Source organism: Eschrichtius robustus, chromosome 21 (assembly GCF_028021215.1).
Source record: "Eschrichtius robustus isolate mEscRob2 chromosome 21, mEscRob2.pri, whole genome shotgun sequence".
In the NCBI taxonomy this organism is placed as follows: Eukaryota; Metazoa; Chordata; class Mammalia; order Artiodactyla; family Eschrichtiidae; genus Eschrichtius; species Eschrichtius robustus.
Window position 1 is genome coordinate 17,442,977 of NC_090844.1, and position 24,100 is coordinate 17,467,076.

The window sequence follows — 24,100 nt, forward strand, 5'->3', positions numbered from 1 at the left end:
GTGGTCTGCTCTGAGCTCAGGTGGTACCTAGTGCGGCCTCATCTAGCGTCCTTTGTAGTGGCGTTCGCGGTCGGAGCGATGCTTGGCTGGAGTCGCCTAACCTTCGTCTTACTGAGCGTGACCGTCACCTGCTCGGTGGCGCAGCATGTGCCACCGGTGGGTGAGCTGGAGGCGAGGGCGCGGAGAGGGGCGCGCGGGAGCACGGAGAGGCGGGGGGCTCAGGTGCGGGGCCGCCGGGGCTTGAGGGACACCTAGTCCTGGCAGCATCTTTACAGGGGTCGGTGTTTTCCTGAGCAGAGGTGTGGGTGCAGAGCGGGCTGGCGAATTTCACCCCGGGTTGATTCGGTACAAGCTGGAACAAGGAAGCCTTTTGGGGGAATCCTGATCTCTGCCGACTGGCGATTATGATTTGCATACCCTCACGTTTGATGGATTGCATCTGTTCTACCAGTGCCAGCTTCGAGCATCCAGAACTGTAAGAGAAAAAGTTGCAGTTGATTTGTGTACATGATTAAATGACGAACTTCCTGAGGACTTTGGCATCCTCTGCCTGGTGACGAGGTGCTGAAGGAAAAATATTAGCTAAGGATCCTGAGGGCCCTGGGAAAGGGCGAGGCATTCCCAGTCAGGGCAATGGGAGCAGCCCAGGCCAACCCAGGTGTGGATGCCTGGCCTTTATCTCTGGGCCTGTGGCTATTTCCCCTTGAGGGAAGTAGCAGGAACACAGACTTGATAACTACAAGAGACAATGAGGGACCAGTTTCACTTACTTTGCAAGGGAGGAAGTTGATTCCGAGTGAGAAAATGTCTAGCCAGAGGTCACAGTATAGTTTTCGGAAGTATGATTGAACTCAAGCCTCTGGACACCCGGTCTGGTGCTCTTGCATAATTCTCTTCTTTAAAAGCAATAAGACTGCATTTTTCTTATCAACAGATCAGATAAATAGGAACTTGGGTGCATGTGACCTAAGACTAGGTGAGGGTGTTTTTGAATAGTTTAGGTAGAACATTGACATTGGAAGCAAGATGTGCATTCTCCTCTTTTATTCTTTTATTTCTCTGCGGAGAAAAGCTTTAAGAATAAGATCGTGGTGAGATATTACTCAGCCATTCAAAATTGATGCAAGATAAAGCAAGTAAAAATAGAATACAAAATAGTATACACAGCGATTTCAGTAACAGAAAAATACACAGTATATACATGTGGGTGAGGATTGGAAGGGTATAAGGAAAAATAAAATTAGTCTGCTTTAGTGTGGGTAGGGAATTAATTTGCTTTAAAGTGGTTGGGATTATGGGAATTTTTAAAGAATTTTATACTTTGATACTGTCAATGCTTTCAGCCAAAGACCCCAGGAAACACACCTGTAGTTGAAGAAATTGGGTTTATGATTTTGCAGTGAATGAGAATGCATGCCATGGGCAACCGTGGGGCCTCTCAGTAAAAGGGCATTAGGAAAAACCTGTTTTATAATTTGGACTTTGTGTGTTTCAGGGGCAGGTCTAAGGAATCGGTGGTTTGCTCTAGATTGGTTGCTTTTAGAAAGTGAGGCAACACTATGGGTAAAGAAGAAACAGTTATTTGTTTAGCAAGAGAAGGAGGTGTTTGGTATTTTGCGTGTTACACGTACCTTTGTTTTTGTCTGTGCTTAGACAGAGTCATAAAGTGGCCTTGCTTTGTCTCATTTGATCATGTCTCAGATTCACCTTCAGTGAGGTAGGTATTCTGTGAGTTTGGTTGTGTCTAACAAGAGAACAGAAACGGCCTGGCTTTTGAGTGTCGGATCAGCAAGTGATAATACTGAGAGGTCTAGTTGTGGACCTCAGAACAGTTTCATATGTCAATGTCTGCCTTTTATTTTCTTTCTCAGTACTTTATTTTTTCAAGCAAAAGTACTTTAAAAGGTATTTGTAGAACAGGAAAAATCAACAACCCCTCCATGAATTTAATAGTTCTTATTTGGAACAGTGGTTGTCAAATTCTAGTCTGGCCTCTGGTGTCAGTTTGGGAAGCTGCTTTCACAAGTCTTTAATGAAATGAGAAAAATGAGGCCTTGAAATTATTAATTTAGAATGTTAGCTTTTATTCTGATTATGACCTTCCAATTTTTTTTTTTTTGACCTTCCAATTTTTGTTGTTAAAATGTTCTTTTATGTGTGTGAGTTGTTTTGTTTTGTTTGTTTTAACATCTTCACTCTGGAGAACAAAAACTGGGACTCCCCTGTGCTGGGCCCCTCTCAGTTTTTTAACTGATCTGGAAAATCTGGGAGCCACTGGCTGACAGGATTTTGGGAACTTCACAGAAGTTCAGTGACCTCATCCTTTGACAAGAATAAGCATTTTTTCCATTTTGAATTGTTCTATGATAAACTGTTTGTAGCCACACATAGTAACAAAATATATTTCAAAACTACTTTTGATAAATATGATAGTGGGAACTGGCTTTAAATTACAAACAAAAATCATTGGATTTGGAATGTCTGTGGATTTTCTGTTCTGTTTTGTTTTTGAGGCGTTTCAGACTATGGCATATTTTAAGGTCTTCTTGAGTTATTTGATTCTATTAAGAGATGGTGGTGACAAGCTATCCCACTTCTGGGTATTTATCCAAAGAAAACGAAAACACTAATTTGAAAAGATATCTGCATCCCCATGTTCATTGCAGCATTATTTACAAGAGCCAAGACATGGACACAACCTAAGTGCCCATGAATGGATGAATGGATAAAGAAGATGTGATTCTCCTGCTCACACACACCCACCCACCACACACGATGGAATACTAGTCAGCCATAAAAAAAAGATGAAATCTCGCCATATGTAACAACATGTATGGATATTGAAAGAATTATGCTGGGTGAAATAAATCAGACAGAGAAAGTCAGATACTGTATGATTTACTCAAATGTGGAAACAAACAAAATAAACGAACAAACCAAACAAAAACAAACATGTAGATACAGAGAACAGCAGCATAGTGATTGCCAGAGGGAAAGGGGCAGAGGGAGGGTGAAATGAGTAAAGGGGATCAATTGTATCGTGATGGATGGAAACTAAAATTTTGGCGGTAAGCATGCCGTAGTGTATACAGAAGTAGAAATATAATGTGTACTGGAAACTTATGTTATAAACCAATATTATGTCCATAAAAAATAAATTTAAAAAATATTTTAAAAAGAGAGCTGGTGGTGACAGAAGTGGTGCAAGAAAATCTGAAGAGGGAGATGGAGATGCCATCATCCAGGGCCCTGTAGACCTTGTTAAGGATTTTGAATTCATCCTAAAAACAATGGGAAGCTGTTGACTGGTTTTAAACAAGATGTGATGAATTTCTCACTTTCAGAAGATCAGTTTGGATTGGAAGGGAGCAAGGGTGGATCTGAGGAGCTAGTCCAGGGGTGACTTACAGGAGGGTTGTGCTAGTGGAAAAGGAAAGAAGTGGATGGTTCCAGAGAAGATTCGGAGGTAGAATGAGAAGAAGGAGGGGTTGGATGGGGATGAGATACTGGCACCTTTCTGAAGTGCTCAGCTGGGAGAATGGTGGCATCACTACCTAGGAATATGAGGAGGGAAGAATGAAGATCATTTTTCACTCTGGTTATGTCGAATTTCAGATGGCACCAAGATACCCAGCAGACATTTGGGACAGGAGCTCAGAAGAGGATATTGGAAGTCGTAGGCATATTATTTGAAGCCCACTGGAGTGAACAATGAGCAGATAGAAGAGAAGAGAAGAGGCTTAGTCAAAGGCTCAGGGGACTGGCATGTGTCAGGTCAGGAAGAACTGGCAAAGTTAAAGCAGCAGCCAGAACTGGAGAGTGAGTGTTAGGGAAGCTCAGGGGAGAGAGGGACAGGTCACCTGTGTTGAATGCCATTGAGATGTCTAGTATCTGTTGTGCTTGGCACCTAGAGGTCATTGGTCACCTTGGCCAGAGCATGTTGGGAGCAGAAAATAGATTGTAGTAGCCTATGGAGTGATCAGAAGGAAAGGAATCAGAGTAGGCGAGATGACTGTTCTCAGTAATAAATCTAAGCAGATCCCTAAAATGTGTGAAAATTAAACACACTGGCTCAGTAGTGAATTGCTGAATCGAACTTATTTTTATGCATCAGTTTTTCAAGTGAGTAATAACGTTGTTGACATTAGCCACTGAATCAGGTTTTAGCAATGATTTTTACAAAGTTTTCCCAAATCACCTAAACCCCATCTGGCCTGGCCAGTTTTACTGTACTGCATTTGCTTTCCACCCAGTACTTTAAAGGAAGGAATACACAGATACCATATGTTTGCTTAGTCAACAAATACTGCACGCCTACTCTGTGCCAGACTGTTACAGATGCTGGGAACAGGTCAGTGAACAAGATAGAGAGGTCTTTGCCCTTATGGAGAGTTTGTTCACATGCCTTTTACCTAAATATTCTCAATTTAATAGGGTACCGTTCCATCAGAGGTCAGAAAACAAGTGAAAAACTTTGCATGCTCATTTGAATTTGTTATATATGCAAGAAAACATGCCTTTTCTTATTCAAGTGTGTCTTGAATATGTGTCTGCTCTGTCTTACATAGAGAACACTTTAAGAAAAAATCTTATTTAGAAAATAGTTGTCAGTGAATTAAAGAATTGAATTGAAATTGTCTTGCTGGACTTCCCTGGTGGCGCAGTGGTTAAGAATCCACCTGCCAATGCAGGGGACACAGGTTCAAGCCTGGGTCCGGGAAGATCCCACATGCCGTGGAGCAACTAAGCCTGTGCGCCACAACTACTGAGCCTGCGCTCTGGAGCTCGTGAGCCACAACTACTGAGCCCCCGTGCCACAACTACCGAGCCTGCGCTCTAGAGCCCACGTGCCACAACTACTGAAGCCCGCGCTCCTAGAGCCTGTGCTCCGCAACAAGAGAAGCCACTGCAGTGAGAAGCCCGTGCACCACAACAAAGAGTAGCCCCCGCACGCAGCAACAAAGACCCAATGCAGCCATAAATAAATAAAGGAATAAAGAAAGGAAGGAAGGAAACGAAAGAAGGAAAAGGGAAGAAAGAAGGAAGGAAAGGAAGGAACGGAGGAAGGAACGGAGGAAGGAACGGAGGAAGAAAGAAAGAAGTTGTCTTGCTGAAATTGTTCAGCTTCTTTTCTGATGGTAAGAACACTGGTGTGAGCTATATAATTAAATCACCTTTCATTGCCTTTTTCTGGTTATGTGAATAAGACAAGCACATGAGGGCTTTCTGAACTCTTTTGTACAGTCTTAGAAGCATACATTTCATTGAGGTTCTCATTCCAGAGGACTCAAATATTTTAGGGAGCTGGATGAATTATCTCATTTCTTTTAGGCATGGAGCGTTCAGGTTGCTAATGGAATAATTTTCACTTTATATTTTATTTTCCTAAATATAGTTATGTCAAGTAGCTCTGTAGTTAGTTTTTTTTTTAGTGAGTGGGGAGGACGTAAAGACTGATTAATTCTGAAGACGTTCAAGTTCTTATCAAATAACTAGAATAATTAGAGAATTCGCTGACACAGGAAATATTAAGAAAACATTTTACAGAGATTTTCACCACTTTCTTTGGCTTTAGGAAGCAAAAATGAGAGAGCACATACGTGAAAGATTGAGATTTTAAGTTGGTTGTATTTTTTCACCCTTTGACAAGGTAGCACAGTATACCAAGTTGACTACCTAATATCGCTCCCTTTCATCTATTTACATTCTATACCTATCATCTGTTTAAATTTTTACTTACCTTGATAAGGTTGTCTGTTATTAAAACCATGTATAGTTAAATTTGGAGATAGTAAGAAACTTTAAATAACAAATGAGCTCACTGTAATTTTATTTCAAGTCTGTACATAGATTTTTCAAGCTGTCTTTCCCTGTTGAGGTCTCCCTTGAAAGTAAGGATGTACCTGTCTCCACTCTACCCCAAATCTAATCTTTTTGTTTAAAATGACTGTTGTTAGAGGCTATTATGCTTAGTCAAATAAGTCAAAGACAAATACCGTATGTTATCGCTTATACAAGGAATCTAAAAAATAAAACAAACAAAAGAATATAGCAAAACAGAAACAGACTCACAGATATAGAGAACAAACTAGTGGTTACAAGTGGAGAGAGGGAAGGGGGAGAGGAAAATAAGGAGTAGGGGATTAAGAGATAGAAACTACTATATATAAAATAAATAAGCTACAAGGATATATTGTACACTCCAGGGAATATAGTGAATATTTTATAATAACTTTAAATTTATAGTATAATCTATAAAAATTTGAATCACTATGCTGTATACCTGAAACGAATATAATATTGTAAATCAACTCTACTTCAATAAAAAAATTAAAAAATTTTAAAAACAAAAAAAAATGACTTCAGTGTCAGTACCTTATAAACACCTGAAATACCCTGATCTTATGGCTGCTAGCTTTAAAACTTACAATCACATTTACCCTTTACTCTTACAGCCAATTTCTGTGTAGATTTCATGTCTTTGTATTTCATGTTTATTTATTGCTGTCAGCATTATCATAGTAAAATGTCTTATCAACCTCAGACTCTTGCATGTATGATTAGGTTGCTCTGTTACCTCTGGGGCAGTTGAACTCTCTCCTAATATTTGATAGAGCACTTGTAACTTCCCTACAGTCGTAAGAAATATGCCTTGTAGTTTAATTTTATATTGGCTTTGGAACCCAGGTCATGCAGATAAAATTACTAGGGAAGGATGAGCGTCATTACATTTCATTTACTCACTGAGTTGATTCTAGTGATCATCAAAAGCCCTGAAGGAAATGCAGATTGTTCCCTATTAGGAATTAAATTGAGATTTTCTTGTTATCTCTGTGGGAAGCTATGGGAGAGATCAGGGGGAGCCTGAACTGGGGCTCTGTCACCCACTGTGTAACCTTGTCACTAATGGAGCTGGGCCTTGCATCCAGAACATAACCCCATGACCGTAAAGTTCCTGAAAACTTGAAATTCAGTAAAAAGGGCATAAATTAGATATTTGTGAATCAAATCACATTTTAAACTCACTGAAAGCTCTGATATTTAGAAGAATCTTATAGTGAATAAATTAGAATGAAGTAAGAGTTGTATTTCTAAAATTAATACTTGCCCTTCTTATTAAGTGCTGTTTGGAAAATCCGTAGTTTTAAATCAAGATGTTCTTAAGTAGAGTGTTGCTTTTTGGTGTCCCATTTCCAATTTCACTAAGCAAGGACTAGTGAATTTAGAATACCCTGCCCTCCAATGCAGTCATATGTTGTTATCTTAAAATAATTTTAGATACTGACAACTAAAAATACTTAAAGTCAGGATTTGCCTGGTGGCGCAGTGGTTAAGAATCCGCCTGCCAATGCAGGGGACACGGTTCAAGCCCTGGTACGGGAAGATCCCACATGCTGCGGAGCAACTAAGCCCGTGCGCCACAACTACTGAGCCTGCAATCTAGAGCCCATGAGCCTCAACTACTGAGCCCACGTGCCACAACTACCGAAACCCGTGCTCCGCATCAAGAGAAGCCACCGCAATGAGAAGTCCACGCACCGCAACGAAGAGTAGCCCCCACTCCCTGCAACTAGAGAAAGCCCGCGTGCATCAACGAAGACCCAACGCAGCCAAAAATAAATTAATTAAATAAATAAATTTAAAAAGAAAACTTAGAATCATGTCAGAAAATCACTCTCTGAAAATCCTCAACATAATGTAAATGAAATCATGCAGTTTTTTAATTTGATATTTTAAAATGGGTATCAAAGTGTACATAGTTAAAGAAAATCAAATAATATAGAGAGGCTTATGATAAAAAAACCCAGCCATCTCCAGGCTTATTCCTTCTACCCCATCCCCCTTCTCTGGAAGCAAACACTTTTTTGTTGTTTTTGTTGTTATTGTTGTGTTTTTCGAAGTATAGTTGATTTACAGTATTGCATTAGTTTCAGGTGTACAGCAAAGTGATTAAGTTATATACATTTTTTCAAATTATTTTCCATTATAGGTTATTACAAATACTGAATATAGTTCCTTATGCTATACAGTAAATCCTTGTTGCTTATCTATTTTACATGTAGTAGTACGTATCTGTTAATCCCATACTCCTAACTTATCCCTCCCTACCTCCCTCCCTTTCCATTTTTGTAACCATAAGTTTGTTTTCTATGTCTGTGAGTCTATTTCTGTTTTGTAAGTAGATTCATTTGTATTGATATTACTTTTTATATTCTACGTATAAGGTTATCACATGATACTTGTCTTTGTCTTTCTGATTTACTTCACTTAGTATGATCATCTCTAGGTCCATCTATATTGCTGCAAATGGCAATACTTCATTCCTTTTTATGGCTGAGTAGTATTCCATTGTGTATATATACATCACATCTTCTTTATCCATTCATCTGTTGATAGACACTTAGGTTGCTTCCACATCTTGGCTATTGTAAATGTGCTCCTGTGAACATTGAGGTGCATGTACTTTTCGAATTAGAGTTTTCATCTCGGAAGCAGGCACTTTTAACTGTTCATACCCAAGTGATGTTCAGCCAGATACCACCTCTACTGTCCTACTAGTTGTTTGCAGCTCAGTCTGTTTTGATTAATTGGTGCCCATGCCAAATTGGGTGCTGAAAGATCCAAATATCACCCCTGGTTAGCTTTATGAATACTGCTATTGATAATGTGTTTATGCTGAATTTGTCTGAATCCACTTGAGGCATTGTCTGCTCTCATACATATCCATCTCAGTGATGGATAAAAATGTAGTTTACTTTCAACAATCTTCCCTGCACCTTTCTTTTTTCTTTTTTTTAACAGTGTTACTGAGATATAATTCACACCATACAAATCACCCACTAAAAGTGTACAACTTAATGGCTTCAGTATATTCACAGAGTTGTACAACCATCACTACAATCAATTTTAGAACATTTTCATCACCCCCAAGAAACCCCTCACCACTTAGCCTTAACCCTGAAAACTACTTCTCAGTCTTAGGCAGCCACTAATCTACTTTTTGTCTCTATAGATTTACCTATTCTGGACATTTTCTATAAAGAGGATCATACAATACATGTGACTGGCTTCTTTCACGTAATGTTTTCAAGGTTCATTCACATTGTAGCATCTATCAGTACAGTAAATGTGCATTCCCTTTTATGACGGAGTAATATTGCATTTATGGATATACCATATTTTGTTCATCAGTTAATGGACATTTGGGTTGTTTCTGCTTTTGGCTATTATGAATAATGCTACTGTGAACATTTGTGTACAGTGTTTTTGTGTGAACACATGTTTTCATGTCTCTTAGGTTTATACCTAGGAGAGTAATTTGCTGGGTCACATGATAACTCTGTGTTTAACTCTTTGAGGAACTGCCAGACTGTTTTCCAAAGCAGCTGCACTATCTTATATTCCCACTGGCAGTACATGAGGGTTCCAGTTTCTCTACATCCATGCCAACACTTGTTTTATTATTATAACTGCCATCCTATTGGGTGTGAAGTGGTATCTCATTGTGCTTTTGACTTGCATTTCCCTATTGGCAAATGATGTTAAGCATCTTTTCATTTGCTTATTGAGTTATATTTTCTTTGGAGAAATGTCTGTTCAGATCCTTTGCCCATTTATTAATTGAGTTGTCTTTTTATTATTGAGTTGTAAGATTTTTATATATTCTAGACAAATCTTTTACCAAATATATGGTTTGTAATCGGCATAAATGTAAGGGTTTATTTCTGGACTCTCAATTCTATTCCATTGATTTATATCTTTATGCTGGTAGTGCACTATCTTAATTACTGTAGCTTTGATAGTACGTTTTAAAATCAGGAAGTGTCAGTCCGCTAACTTTGTTATTCTTTTTCAAGATCGTTTTGGATGTTCTGCATCCCTTGAATTTCAACGTGAATTTTAGGATCACTTGTCTATTTCTGCAAAGAAACCATCTAGGATTTTGATAGGTATTGCATTGAATCTGTAGATCAATTTAGGGAGCATTGCCATCTTAACAATATTAAGTCTTCCAATCTATGAACAATGTATATCTTTCCATTTATTTAGGTCTTTAATTTTTTTTCTACAGTGTTTTGTAGTTTTCAATGTACAAGTCTTACACATCTTTGGTTAAATTTATTCCTAAGTATTCTATTCTTTTTGATGCTGTTGTAAGTGGAGTAGTTTCTTAGTTTCATTTCAGTTTGCACATTGTTACTGTATAGAAATACATTTGATTGTTGTACATTCATCTTGTATTTTTTATGGCAAAAGGAACTTGGCAAATGTGATTTAGTAAACAATCTTGAGATGGGGATGTTGTACTGGATTATCCAAGGGGGCCGATATAATCACAGACATCTTTATAAGAGGGAGGCAGGAGGCCAAAGAAGAGAGAAGATGCTATACTGCTGACTTTGAAGATGGAGGAAGTGGGGCACAAACCAACGAATGTAGGTGACCCCTAGAAGCTGGAAAAGTCAAGGAAACAGATTCTGCCTTGGAGCCCCAGGGGAAACTCAGCTGTGCAGAACCATTTTAGACTTCCAACCTTCAGAGCTGTAACATAATAAATTTGTGTTGTTTTAAGCATTAAGTTTGTGGTAATTTGTTACAGCAGCAATAGGAAACTAATACAACTAAGTGCCACCAAAGACTAATATCAGTCCAAGAGTGTATGATTTTAATTGAGTCTCTGTATGTCTGAGAGATTTTTAGTTACTTCTTAGCATTTAGGTAATAGGTGGAGGAGTTTTGACTGATGAAACAAAGTGGGCAAAGCTGTTTTGAGGAAAGGAGATCCCAGAGAGATTCCTGGCTCAGAGTAGCATTTATTCTGGAGAGTAAGAATAATAAATGAGGATGAAAAGAGTTTAGTTGAGGGGCCAGCAAACAGAAAATAACCCCCATCCCAACCTCTGCATAGAGAACTGCATATAACATTATAGCTAAGCAAAAGACTAAACCCACACACTCTCTCTCCCTCTTCTCTTTTTTTTTCACACATACATACCACCTCAAAGGGTTTTCCTTGACAGAAACTGAAGAAATCATCTAGCAAGAGCAAGGGCAACTTGTACGGGTGTTAGTATCCTGAGTGGTGGTTGGCAAATTACAGCCTGGCACCTGTTTTTTTAAAGTCTGCGAGTGAGGGATGATTTTTACGTCTTTTAAAATTTGGGGGGAAATTCAAAAGAAGATTAACATTTTGTAACATGTCAAAATTTTGTAAATTTCACACATCAGGGTCCATAAACTGAGTTGTATTGGAGCACAGCTACACTTGTTTGTTTGCATTTTGTCTGGCTGCTTCAGCGCTATGGCAGTTGGGTTGTTGCAGCAGAGACTGAATGCAGTGTGCTCGTGGCTTTCACTGCTGCTCTGCACACTTCAGATGACGCTTATGCAATTATAACTCAACTGCATTTTAAGTGCCGTGTGTATCAATGCACCAGGTTATTTTAATCTTTAAGTAAATTACTAGTCTAGACCTATCACGTCAAAACAAGAAAAGAAGGGAAAAGTGGACTTCAGACGTGCTCTTCAGGCCAAGCGGAGTAGGGATTATCTTGTTAATTAGCTGGCAAAGCATTGTGTTTATTACACAGTGACGCTAGAGTTGTGCTAAAAGAATACAGTGTATGTTGATATTACGAGACCGAGCAGTCATCACAGTATTCCCAACTCCTAGGGAAAAAAGTGGTTAGAAAAACAAGATCTAGAGTATCTCATCACAGCAGAATTTATTTACAAATTTTACAAAGTAAAATGAGGCTGCAGCCAAATTAAGTCTCCAGGTAGCTTATTTGTTAGCAAAGCAAGGAAAGCCATTTGCCAAAGATGAGTTGATGAAATCACATTTGCTTGTAGAAGTTGAAGAAATGTGTCCTGAGAAAATTTGTTTCACACTATTAGCTTTTAGCCGAGAACAGTTGCCTGGGACTTTGGCAGCAACATCAACATCAATTAATGAACAAGGCAAATGATTCCTAGTTGTTTTTCTTGACTCTTGATACTGATCAGTTATCAACATTTATTAGAGCATCCGATGCCAAGTTTGAGACTAAAGAATTAGTCTCTATGAATAGTCTGCATAAAACAACAACAGGCAGGGATGTTTTCAAAGAAGTTGAGAATTGAGTAATTCAGAAAGACCTGAAGTGGAATCTGTTATGATGTGTAACAGTTGACAGTGGTAAAAATATGTGTGGAGCAAAAAAAAGCTTAGTTGGACAAATGTACAAAACTTCTGAAAATGCAAGATGTTTAAAGCTTGTGGTTATTAAATATATTGTTGATTGGCAGGTCCTTTGTGGACAATACTTAAATCTATCATTCTGTTAATATTCAACCATGAACTTCTTTTGCTCTCATAGATTTTCACTTGAGTGAATTTTGTAAGAAATAGATGCTGAATATCCTGACTGCCCTTACCACTCAACAGTTAGGTTGGCAGCAGTGAAGTTTTACTACAACTTTTGAGCTCAAGGCTGAGACTGAAATTTTTCTGAATAAGAAGAACCACCCTCAATCACTATTATTGAACACTGAATGGCTTTGGAAATTAGCTTTTGCTAATTTGATACTGAATTATCAAATTGGTATTATTTAATATCTAATATTTTATATTCTAATAATTTAGAAATAGAATATAAATGCTAATGATTAAATTATCCTTTGATAATTTAAGTTTACACTTGATGCTGTTAATGAGGTCAGCCTAAAATTACAAGGCAGACAGTACTTATATGGGAAACATACTGTAGTATTTTGACAACAATTAATGTTTGAATCTCAGGTAATGTCAAGCTACCTTATACACTTCCCATACAATCAAAAGTTAAAACAGGATGTGAGATCTCCATTCCCACACAAATTTGCTGCAGATATATTTTCTGAGCTCAAACTACAGTTCTAGTAGTTTCCTTCCCTACTTGGCCTTCCTCTTATTGTGGATTTATACTTCTTAAAAAAAATGTTTTTTTTCTATTACAATATTGGGTCTCCAGCAGAAAGGAGATGAACATGCCTTGGCATCTTGAACTAATAATAAAAGAATGATAAATCACTATTGGGTATCTCAGTTCCCCCACCACGGATTGAATCTGAGCCTCAGCAGTGAACACCCGGAACCCTAACCACTGGGCCACCTGGGAACTCTGCCCATCTACGTTCTTATATTTTCTCTTTACTCAATATATTTGCAGTAGAAAAGCGAAATTACAATACCTGGCAAATAGTGCAAGTTGAATTGAATGAAAATGCACTTAGGTTTGAGATATTAGAAGTTTTCAGGGGAGGAAAAGACTTTTAAGAGGCATTGAAATGGTCTAAAGTGACAGATCATACTTGATTTTGTCTTCACAAGCTTTAACTGTTTTTGCAGATTGCCTACTCAGTTTGTTTTTCTGAAACTTAATTGTCTTTGTTTTTTAGTGGACAGAAGACTGCAGAAAATCAACTTATCCTCCCTCTGGACCAACGTGAGTAAACATCAGATGTTCAAGACTCACTCTGACCTTCGTGGAGACTTTTCTCCATGTGATGATCTCATAATAATAATGACAGTGAATAAAAACTTAAGTCATGTCTTCTATCCTGAGACAAATTTTTCTTCCCTCAGGTTTGTGTATTATGCATTTGGCTAAGACTTTGAACAAATATGAAAATACCCCATGATGAAAATGTCCATTTCTAGCCTTTCAAAATCATAGGAGAAAAAAAAAGGATTTCCATTCTCCACTAAATTCTTCTATCTACCCCTGAGTATTTTTCTCATCATGACAAATGCAGAGGTGACCTGTGATTTTTTGTGGTGCCTGAGTATAAACTACTGGATCATACTGAAACAAAGAAGTGTAGGGTCTCATGTGAAACATTAAAAGAATTAACCCTGGCATGATAATCAAAGGTATTGAGGACAAAACAGGATTGGAAAACATAGGGATGGGCCAATATCGTGTTTTAGTGTGTTTACATTAATATTTTTAGTTTAGGGTTTTGGCCTTTTCAGATCCTATGTGGCTAAATAAGCCTGTGGGAAAGACATAAAAACAGCTCACTGGTCCAGAGGGTGCAGAATGTGAAAAAGAAGGAAGAGGTGTGTCGGGAAGGGTAACCATACTATCCCTGCTCTTCCCTCTTGCTAAAAGCCTGCTGCAGGGAAGGGAAGGCAGAGTACGTACAACTTTAACCAGTAATATCAAGATGACATTTCAGTTTTTATGGCACTTCAAGTATATATATATTGTGCTACACTTGTCTGAATTATGTTTTCTAAATAGCCTCTGTCCTAGATACAGTGAAACCATAATAAACTAAATTCTTTGTATTTACTCACCTTTCTGTAGAAAGAAGCAAATATTTGGCAGGAAGTATTTAGAAGTTACCAGTTTCTGTGTTGCTATGAAGCCAGTGCACACTCCAGCCCTCTCTCATGGCTCGGTCTCTGAGGCTCTTCCTTTTCATCACCACTGGCATTGTATTGATCTTCAGTGCCTTATTGATTGCGAGTGTCTCTTGGCTGCTCTCTCTGCCCCAGTTCATTGAACATTTAATGAGTACCTGCGACATTTAAGGCTTTTTTGTCCCTACTCCATTTTGTGTGTAGGTGTCAGTGAATTGATTGCCCTGCAAACTCCCTGCTTGGGCATTTAACTGGTTCCATGTTAGTGTGTGTGTGTGTGTGTGTGTGTGTGTGTGTGCGCGCGCATACGGGTTCGAACCCGTGTTCCCTGCATTGGCAGGTGGATTCTTAACCACTGAGCCACTGGGAAGTCCCTCCTGTACCTTTAAGACCATCCTTTTTAATCAAGTGCACAGATTCTGGAGGTATGCATTGGCAGTTATGAGGGAGGAGAGAAACACCTGTTTATCCAGCCTGACCAGTCAAATCAGTGCTGGAGATCAAGGGACTGACAACAAGGGCACTCCTGTATCCATCTGAATCCCATTATCATTTCTTTTCTACTGCTCACTGGTGCTTAGCATCTGCTGTCTTATTTGTGTATGTGTGTTTGTCACTTGGACTAGTTGCCACACTACCAGGTGGGTTCAGTCAGTGATTAATGTTGCTTGTGCTGACCTGGGCACAGGAAATGCTAAGTTTCAAAAATAATTTCATGATGTTTATTGTTCAGAGTAAAGGAGGAAAATATTCTATAGTGATCACTACTGATTAAATACCAATGCAGTGAGGATACTGAACAAGATGGCGGAGTAGAAGGACGTGCTCTCACTCCCTCTTGTGAGAACACAAGAATCACAACTAGCTGCTGGACAGTCATTGACAGGAAGACACTGGAATTCACCAAAAAAGACACCTCACATCCAAAGACAAAGGAGAAGCCACAATGAGACGGTAGGAGGGGCGCAATCACAGTAAAATCAAATCCCATAACTGCTGGGTGGGTGACTCACAGACTGGAGAACACTTATACTACAGAAGTCCACCCACTGGAGTGAAGATTCTAAGCCCCACCTCAGGTTTCCCCACCTGGGGGTCCGGCAACGGGAGGAGGAATTCCTAGAGAATCAGACTTTGAAGGCTAATGGGATTTGATTGCAGGACTTCGACAGGAATGGGGGAAACAGAGACTCCACTCTTGGAGGGCACACACAAAGTAGTGTGCGGATCGGGACCCAGGGGAAGGAGCAGTGACCCCAGGGGAGACTGAACCAGAACTACCTGCTAGTGTTGGAGGGTCTCCTGCAGAGACGGGGGGTGGCTGTGGCTCACCGTGAGGACAAGGACACTGACAGCAGAAGTTCTGGGAAGTACTCCTTAGTGTGAGCCCTCCCAGAGTCTGCTATTAGCCCCACCAAAGAGCCCAGGAAGGCTACAGTGTTGGGTCGCCTCAGGCCAAACAACCAACAGGGACGGAACCCAGCCCCACCCATCAGCAGTCAAGCAGATTAAAGTTTTACTGAGCTCTGCCCACCAGAGCAACAGTCAGCTCTACCCACCACCAGTCCCTCCCATCAGGAAACTTGCACAAGCCTCTTAGATAGCCTCATCCACCAGAGGGCAGACAGCAGAAGCAAGAAGAAATACAATCCTGCAGCCTGTGGAACAAAAACCGTATTCATAGAAAGATAGACAAGTTGAAAAAGCAGAGAGCTATGTACCAGATGAAGGAACAAGATAAAACCCCAGGAAAGCAACTAAATGAAGTGGAGATAGGCAACCTTCCAGAAAAAGAATTCAGAATAATGATAGCGAAGATGATCCAGGACCTCGGAAAAAGAATGGAGACAAAGATCGAGAAGATGCAAGAAATGTTTAACAAAGACCTAAAAGAATTAAAGAACAAACAAACAGAGATGAACAATACAATAACTGAAATGAAAACTACACTAGAAGGAATCAATACCAGAATAACTGAGGCAGAAGAACGGATAAGGGACCTGCAGGACAGAATGGTGGAATTCACTGCTGTGGAACAGAATAAAGAAAAAAGAAGGAAAAGAAATGAAGACAGCCTAAGAGACCTCTGGGACAACATTAAACGCAACAACATTTGCATTATAGGGGTCCCAGAAGGAGAAGAGAGAGAGAAAGGAAAATAGAAAATATTTGAAGAGATTATAGTCGAAAACCTCCCTGACATGGGAAAAGAAATATCCACCCAAGTCCAGGAAGTGCAGAGAGTCCCAGGCAGGATAAACCCAGGAAGAAACACACCAAGACACATAGTAATCAAATTGGCAAAAAATAAAGACAAAGAAAAATTATTGAAAACAGCAAGGGAAAAACGACAAATAACATACAAGGGAACTCCCACAAGGTTAATAGCTGATTTCTCAGCAGAAACTCTACAAGCCAGAAGGGAGTGGCATGATATACTTAAAGTGATGAAAGGAAAGAACCTACAACCCAGATTACTCTAGCCAGCAAGGATTTCATTCAGATTCGATGGAGAAATCAAAAGCTTTACAGACAAGCAAAAGCTAAGAGAATTCAACACCACCAAACCAGCTCTACAACAAATGCTAAAGGAACTTCTCTAAGTGGGAAACACAAGTGAAGAAAAGGACCTACAAAAACAAACCCAAAACAATTAAGAAAATGGTAATAGGAACATACATATTGATAATTACCTTAAACGTGAATGGATTAAATGCTCCAACCAAAAGACACAGGCTTGCTGAATGGATTTAGAAACAAGACCCATATATATGCTGTCTACAAGAGACCCACTTCAGACCTAGGGACACATTCAAGCTGAAAGTGAAGGGATGGAAAAAGATATTCCATGCAAATGGAAATCGAAAGAAAGCTGGAGTAGAAATACTCATATCAGATAAAATACACTTTACAATAATAATGTTACAAGAGACAAGGAAGGACACTACATAATGATCAAGAAGAAGATATAACAATTATAAATATACATGCACCCAACATAGGAGCACCTCAATACATAAGGCAACTGCTAACAGCTATAAAAGAGGAAATCGACAGTAACACAATAATAGTGGGGGACTTTAACACCTCACTTACACCAATAGACAGATTGTCCAAACAGAAAATTAACAAGGAAACACAAGCTTTAAATGACACAAGACACCAGATTTAATTGATATTTATAGGACATTCCATCCAAAAACAGCAGATTACACGTTCTTCTCAAATGCACACGGAACATTCTCCAGGATAGATCATATCTTGGGTCACAAATCAAGCCTCAGTAAAATTTAAGAAAATTGAAATCATATCAAGCATCTTTTCTGACCGCAACACTATGAGATTAGAAATCAATTACAGGGAAAAAAGCATAAAAAACACAAACACATGGAGGCTAAACAATATGTTACTAAATAACCAAGAGATCACTGAAGAAATCAAAGAGGAAATCAAAAAATACTAGAGACAAATGACAATGAAAACACAACGATCAAAACCTGTGGGATGCAGCAAAAGCAGTTCTAAGAGGGAAGTTTAGAGCAATACAAGCCTACCTCAAGAAACAAGAAAAATCTCAAACAATCTAACCTTACACCTAAAGGAACTAGAGGAAGAAGAACAAACAAAACCCGAAGTTAGCAGAAGGAAAGAAATCATAAAGATCAGAACAGAAATAAATAAAATAGAAACAAAGAAAACAGTAACAAAGATCAATAAAACTAAAAGCTGGTTCTTTGAAAAGGTAACAAAATTGATAAACCATTAGCCAGACTCATCAAGAAAAAGAGGGAGAGGACTCAAATCAATAAAATCAGAAATGAAAAAGAAGTTACAACAGACACCACAGAAATACAAAGCATCCTAAGAGACTACTACAAGCAACTCTATGCCAATAAAATGGACAACCTGGAAGAAATGGACAAATTCTTAGAAAGGCATAACCTTCCCAGACTGAACCAGGAAGAAATAGAAAATATGAACAGACCAATCACAAGTAATGAAATTGAAACTGTGATTAAAAATCTTCCAATAAACGAAAGTCCAGGACCAGATGGCTTCACAGGTGAATTCTATCAAACATTTAGAGAACAGCTAACACCCATCCGTCTCAAACTTTTCCAAAAAATTGCAGAGGAAGGAACACTCCCAAACTCATTCTATGAGGCCACCATCACCCTGATACCAAAACCAGACAAAGATACTACAAAAAAAGAACATTACAGACCAATATCACTGATGAATATAGATGCAAAAATCTTCAACAAAATACTAGCCAACAGAATCCAACAACACATTAAAAGGATCATACACCATGATCAAGTGGGATTTATCCCAGGGATGCAAGGATCCTTCAATACATGCAAATCAATCAATGTGATACACCATATTAACAAATAGAAGAATAAAAACCATATGATCATCTCAATCAATGCAGAAAAAGCTTTTGACAAAATTCAACACCCATTTTTGATAAAAACTCTCCAGAAAGTAGGCATAGAGGGAACCTACCTCAACATAATAAAGGCCATATATGACCAACCCACAGCAAACATCATTCTCAATGGTGAAAAACTGAAAGCATTTCCTCTAAGATCAGGAACGAGACAAGGATGTCCACTCTCACCACTATTATTCAACATAGTTTTGGAAGTCCTAGCCATGGCAATCAGAGGACAAAAAGAAATAAAAGGAATACAAATCGGAAAAGAAGAAGTAAAACTGTCACTTTGCAGATGACATGATACTATACATAGAGAATCCTGAAGATGTCACCAGAAAACTACTAGAGCTAATCAATGAATTTGGTAAAGTTTCAGGATACAAAATTAATGCACAGAAATCTCTTGCATTCCTATACACTAATGATGAAAAATCTGAAAGAAAGATTAAGGAAACACTCCCATTTACCAGTGCAACAAAAAGAATAAAATACCTAGGAATAAACCTACCTAGGGAGACAAAAGACCTGCATGCAGAAAACTATAAGACACTGATGAAAGAAATTAAAGATGATATGAACAGATGGAGAGATATACCATGTTCTTGGATTGGAAGAATCAGTATTGTGAAAATGACCAAGCTACCCAAAGCAGTCTACAGATTCAGTGCAATCCCTATCAAATTACCAATGGCATTTTTTACAGAACTAGAAGAAAAAATCTTAAAATTTGTCTGGAGACACAAAAGACCCCGAATAGCCAAAGCAGTCTTGAGGGAAAAAAACGGAGCTGGAGGAATCAGACTCCCTGACTTCAGACTATACTACAAAGCTACAGTAATCAAGACAATATGGTACTGGCACAAAAACAGAAACATAGATCAATGGAACGAAATAGAAAGCCCAGAGATGAACCCACGCACCTATGGTCAACTAATCTGTGACAAAGGAGGCAAGGATATGCAATGGAGGAAAGACAGTCTCTTCAATAAGTGGTGCTGGGAAAACTGGACAGCTGCATGAAAAAGAATGAAATTAGAACACTCCCTAACACCATACACAAAAATAAACTCAAAATGGATTAAAGACCTCAATGTAAGACTGGGCACTATAAAACTCTTAGAGGAAAACATAAGAAGGACACTGTTTGACATAAATCACAGCAAGTTCTTATTTGATCCACCTCCTAGAGTAATGGAAATAAAAACAAAAATAAACAAATTGGACCTAATGAAACTTAAAAGCTTTTGCACGGCAAAGGAAACCATAAACAAGATGAAAAGACAACCCTCAGAATGGGAGAAAATATTTGCAAACGAATCAACGGGCAAAGGATTAATCTCCAAAATATATAAACAGCTCATGCAGCTCAACATTAAAAAAACAAACAACCCAATCCAAAAGTGGGCAGAAGACCTAAATAGACATTTCTCCAAAGAAGACATACAGATGGCCAAGAAGCACATGAAAAGCTGCTCAACATCACTAATTATTAGAGAAATGCAAATCAAAACTACAATGAGGTACCACCTCACACCAGTTAGAATGGGCACCATCAGAAAATCTAGAAACAACAAATGCTGGAGAGGGTGTGGAGAAAAGGGAGCCCTCTTGCACTGTTGGTGGGAATGTAAATTGATACAGCCACTATGGAGAACAGTATGGAGGTTCCTTAAAAAACGAAAAATAGAATTACCATATGATCCAGCAATCCCACTACTGGGCATTTACCCAGAGAACACCATAATTCAAAAAGACACATGCACCCCAATGTTCATTGCAGCAGTATTTACAATAGCCAGGTCATAGATGCAGCCTAAATGCCCATTGACAGACGAGTGGATAAAGAAGTTGTGGTACATGTATACAATGGAGTATTAGCCATAAAAAGGAACGAAATTGGGTCATTTGTTGAGACGTGGATGTATCTAGAGACTGTCATACAGAGGGGAGTAAGTCAGAAAGAGAAAAACAAATATCGTATATTAATGCATGTATGTGGAACCTAGAAAAATGGTACAGATGAACCAGTTTGCAGGGCAGAAGTTGAGACACAGATGTAGAGAACAAACATATGGACACCAAGGGGGGAAAGCCGCGGGGGATGTCGATGGTGGTGTGATGAATTGGGAGATTGGGAATGACATGTATACGCTGATGTGTATAAAATTGATGACTAATAAGAACCTGCTGTATAAAAAAATAAATAAAATAAAATTCAAAAAAAAAAAAAACCAATGCTCTGGAACTTCCCTGGCAGTCCAGTGGTTAAGACTGCGAGCTCCCGATGCAGGGGGCACAGGTTCAGTTCCTGGTTGGGGAACTAATAAGATCCCGCGTGCTGCATGGCACAGCCTAAATAGATAAATAAATACCGATGCTGCTAAGTATTTTTTGCATATTTCATGTAATCTTCACTGCTCTCATAAGGTAAATACTCTTTATTTCTCTAGGAAATTGAGGTACAGATGTTAAATACTGAAACATTTTAGAAAAGTATTGAATGAGAAGTGAAACATGGGATTATAGTTAGCCAAAATCATAGTAAGCTTTAGCTATTAAAATAATTTTCTTAATCAGATTAATAACGGTTTTGTCAAAGAATTCTGATGAGTGGAGATTTTACTGTAGAGAGGCTTCTGGGGTCTTCCCATTCCCACTTAAGCATAATCCTCTGCTGTAATGAGTTTGTCCTCTCCATTTCTTCTTTGGAATCCTAGACTGAAAAAGAATCAGGAGTTTAGGGCAGATACAGGGACATGGTTTGGGTTTTTTTGGAAGTTACGCGGGGAGAAGCAGCTGATTGGAGTTCACAGGTAGAACACGTATCTTATGACAGTGCCACCAACGTGCCTGCCTCCAGGGGGCCGCTGATTTATCATTGCTAGTAGACACGGAAATCCAAATGTGTGCTGGCGGAGAGGCGAGGGGGTTGTAGCCCCTGCCATAACAGGAGGAACAGTCATTATTTTACTGAATTGTGGGACAGAATTTCACGTGTGAAATTACGGTTAGAAGTTGAATTCATTTGTTTTTATATAAAGCTTTTTTCTGGGATTTAAGTGTTACAGTATTTAATATAGAGATCAGCTACTAAGGAAATGGGAGGTTGAAAGTGCTTTGAGAAAAACAAAATTCAGTCTTGCGATTTGGTTTAAATGTATGTTTCCAGAATTGCATGTGCTTTCCTTTTTTGTCTAAATCACAGCGTGAGTGGCTTCTGGTTAACAGTTTCATAGAACCATATACATACACCCAGGGCCCAAGCTCAGCAGTGTGAATCAAATAATTATTCATGACTCTAGAAGTATAGATAGGACCCCAACTCTTGACTTTTAGGGACTAACTCATACTCCCTTAACCCATCCCCACTGTGCACGTAAGTCTGGATTTATGTCTGTATGTTTAAGAGCCTGGTAACACTGTAGTACCCACCAGACCTCACCTGTGCTTCTCTGGAGCAGGGCAGTAAGGGAGCAAATGCTGGCTATTTTTAGGCCACTTTAAGCTGATCAGTCACTGACTGGCACACCCTTAGAGGCTATTTCAGTTCAGTAACAAGTGCCAGAAGATAACGTTTCTATGGCGACAGAGAATAGTTGTAGAGTTCATCCGTCAGGAATACGGCCCAGCTCCACGGGTACGGGAGTGGATGTTGCTATATCCTCATAGTAGAAATTGCTGTGTGTAGACTGAGGACTAGGACTTTGGGGAATGGGTATGATCAAACAGTGCTTGGGCTTGGACTTACTACAGAAGAATGAGAAGAGAGGAAAGAGAGGGAGTACAGTAGGAAGAGTAGCATGACCGAGGGAATAGTGAAGTTTCTTAAAGCCAGTCATGGGAAACTCATACACTGTGTTGCCACTCTGGGGGCTTAAAAAGTGACCTTACTGAAGCCAGCGCTGGAGTCAGTGATTTGACAGTAGTGTTAGACTGTCTAAGAGGGAATTCTGAGACTGGGAAACCAACTGGAGAAGTGCCCAGAGCCTAGACTAAATCTTCGTAGAGATTTAGGAGGGAAAAAAGGGCAGATATTTTCTAGCAGTGATATTCAGGTTACGTATAGCTCTTGAGCCAAAGTTGATTATTTTGCCTATCACCACGACACATTAACCTTCTAGAACATATAATTCTATTCTAGGATTTCTAAAATGACTTGTGATTGTATATGCAACATAGGGCAGAAGCACTGCGTGGGAAATGAGCTTTTTTTGCGAGTTCTGGTTTGAGTACCAGTTTCTCTGTTGTTATTAAGAATATGTCTCTAACATATCCATATAGGTGTAACTATCTAACCATCATCAAAAAACTGCTTTTAACATTTCAAGATGATACCCCTCTCATTACAGCTATAGGGGTCCGGTTCCGTGGTACACTATAAATCTCGATTTACCACCGTACAAAAGATGGCATGAATTGATGGTTGACAAGGCACCAGCGGTATGCTATGATTCTTAAATCTTTTGTTTCTGACTTTACTGGATATAATTGCATTTGAAGAACATATCATGATATTATGTACCAAGTATTTTAAGAATCTGCTTTCCATGGTTCTCTGCCATTTACAATAAATGATAGTAGAGGAAAGATGTCATTTCTCTGTAGCATCTTGCTCTTTTTACTAGCCTTTGCCTTTGTTTCTTTATCTCATATCATATGCATCATCTAAATGGTTAATCAAATGTCATGTTAAAGATGTGTTTACGTATACGTTTTTAAATAGTACTCCTTTATTTAGCTGCATATGGGTAAGTCAAAAGGTCTATATCTGTTTTCATTATACCAGTGTTAATCTTAAATGTCAACACTTCTTTATGTCTCTTATCAATTTTTAAATTTATTTTTCAGCTAAAAGTTATAGTGAATTCCCTGAAAAATATGATAAATGCATTTGAGCCAAGTGGAAAAATTGTGCAGTTAGTGGATCAAAAGTTGGTAAGAAATATTATTTCCTACAGTAAATGTTAAACACACACAGGTACACATATACACACAGGAGTTCAGCAAAGGCGCTGTTATTTATTTAAAGGCATAATTTGGACAAGTTTGCTTTTATTCCAGACTACTGTCAAAACTTCAGAGGGACTTAAAATTCTGGGGCTTGGTAATATGACAGTAATAGGACGACATGAAATAGCATGGCAAATGTTGGCAGTTAGCTGCACTTTATTGTTTTATAAAAGTATGAACTGTTTTACAGAGCATTGGGCAAATATCCATATTTCATCTGGGAGTACAGCATTTCCTTCTGTTATGTGTACTTAGGTTTG

The 24,100-nt window shown here is 38.8% G+C and overlaps 1 protein-coding gene across 1 annotated transcript in view; it reads left to right on the forward strand.

Annotated features, from left to right (window-relative positions):
- The window catches only part of ASAH1 (N-acylsphingosine amidohydrolase 1), a 39,951-nt gene continuing 15,851 nt past the window's right edge, over nt 1-24,100 (forward strand). Inside the window, exons 1-4 of the mRNA XM_068532142.1 lie at nt 1-156; nt 13,420-13,466; nt 23,180-23,270; nt 23,679-23,765. Of these exons, the coding sequence (XP_068388243.1) occupies nt 79-156; nt 13,420-13,466; nt 23,180-23,270; nt 23,679-23,765 (303 nt within the window). The 5' untranslated portion in view covers nt 1-78. The remainder of the gene's footprint in view (nt 157-13,419; nt 13,467-23,179; nt 23,271-23,678; nt 23,766-24,100) is intronic.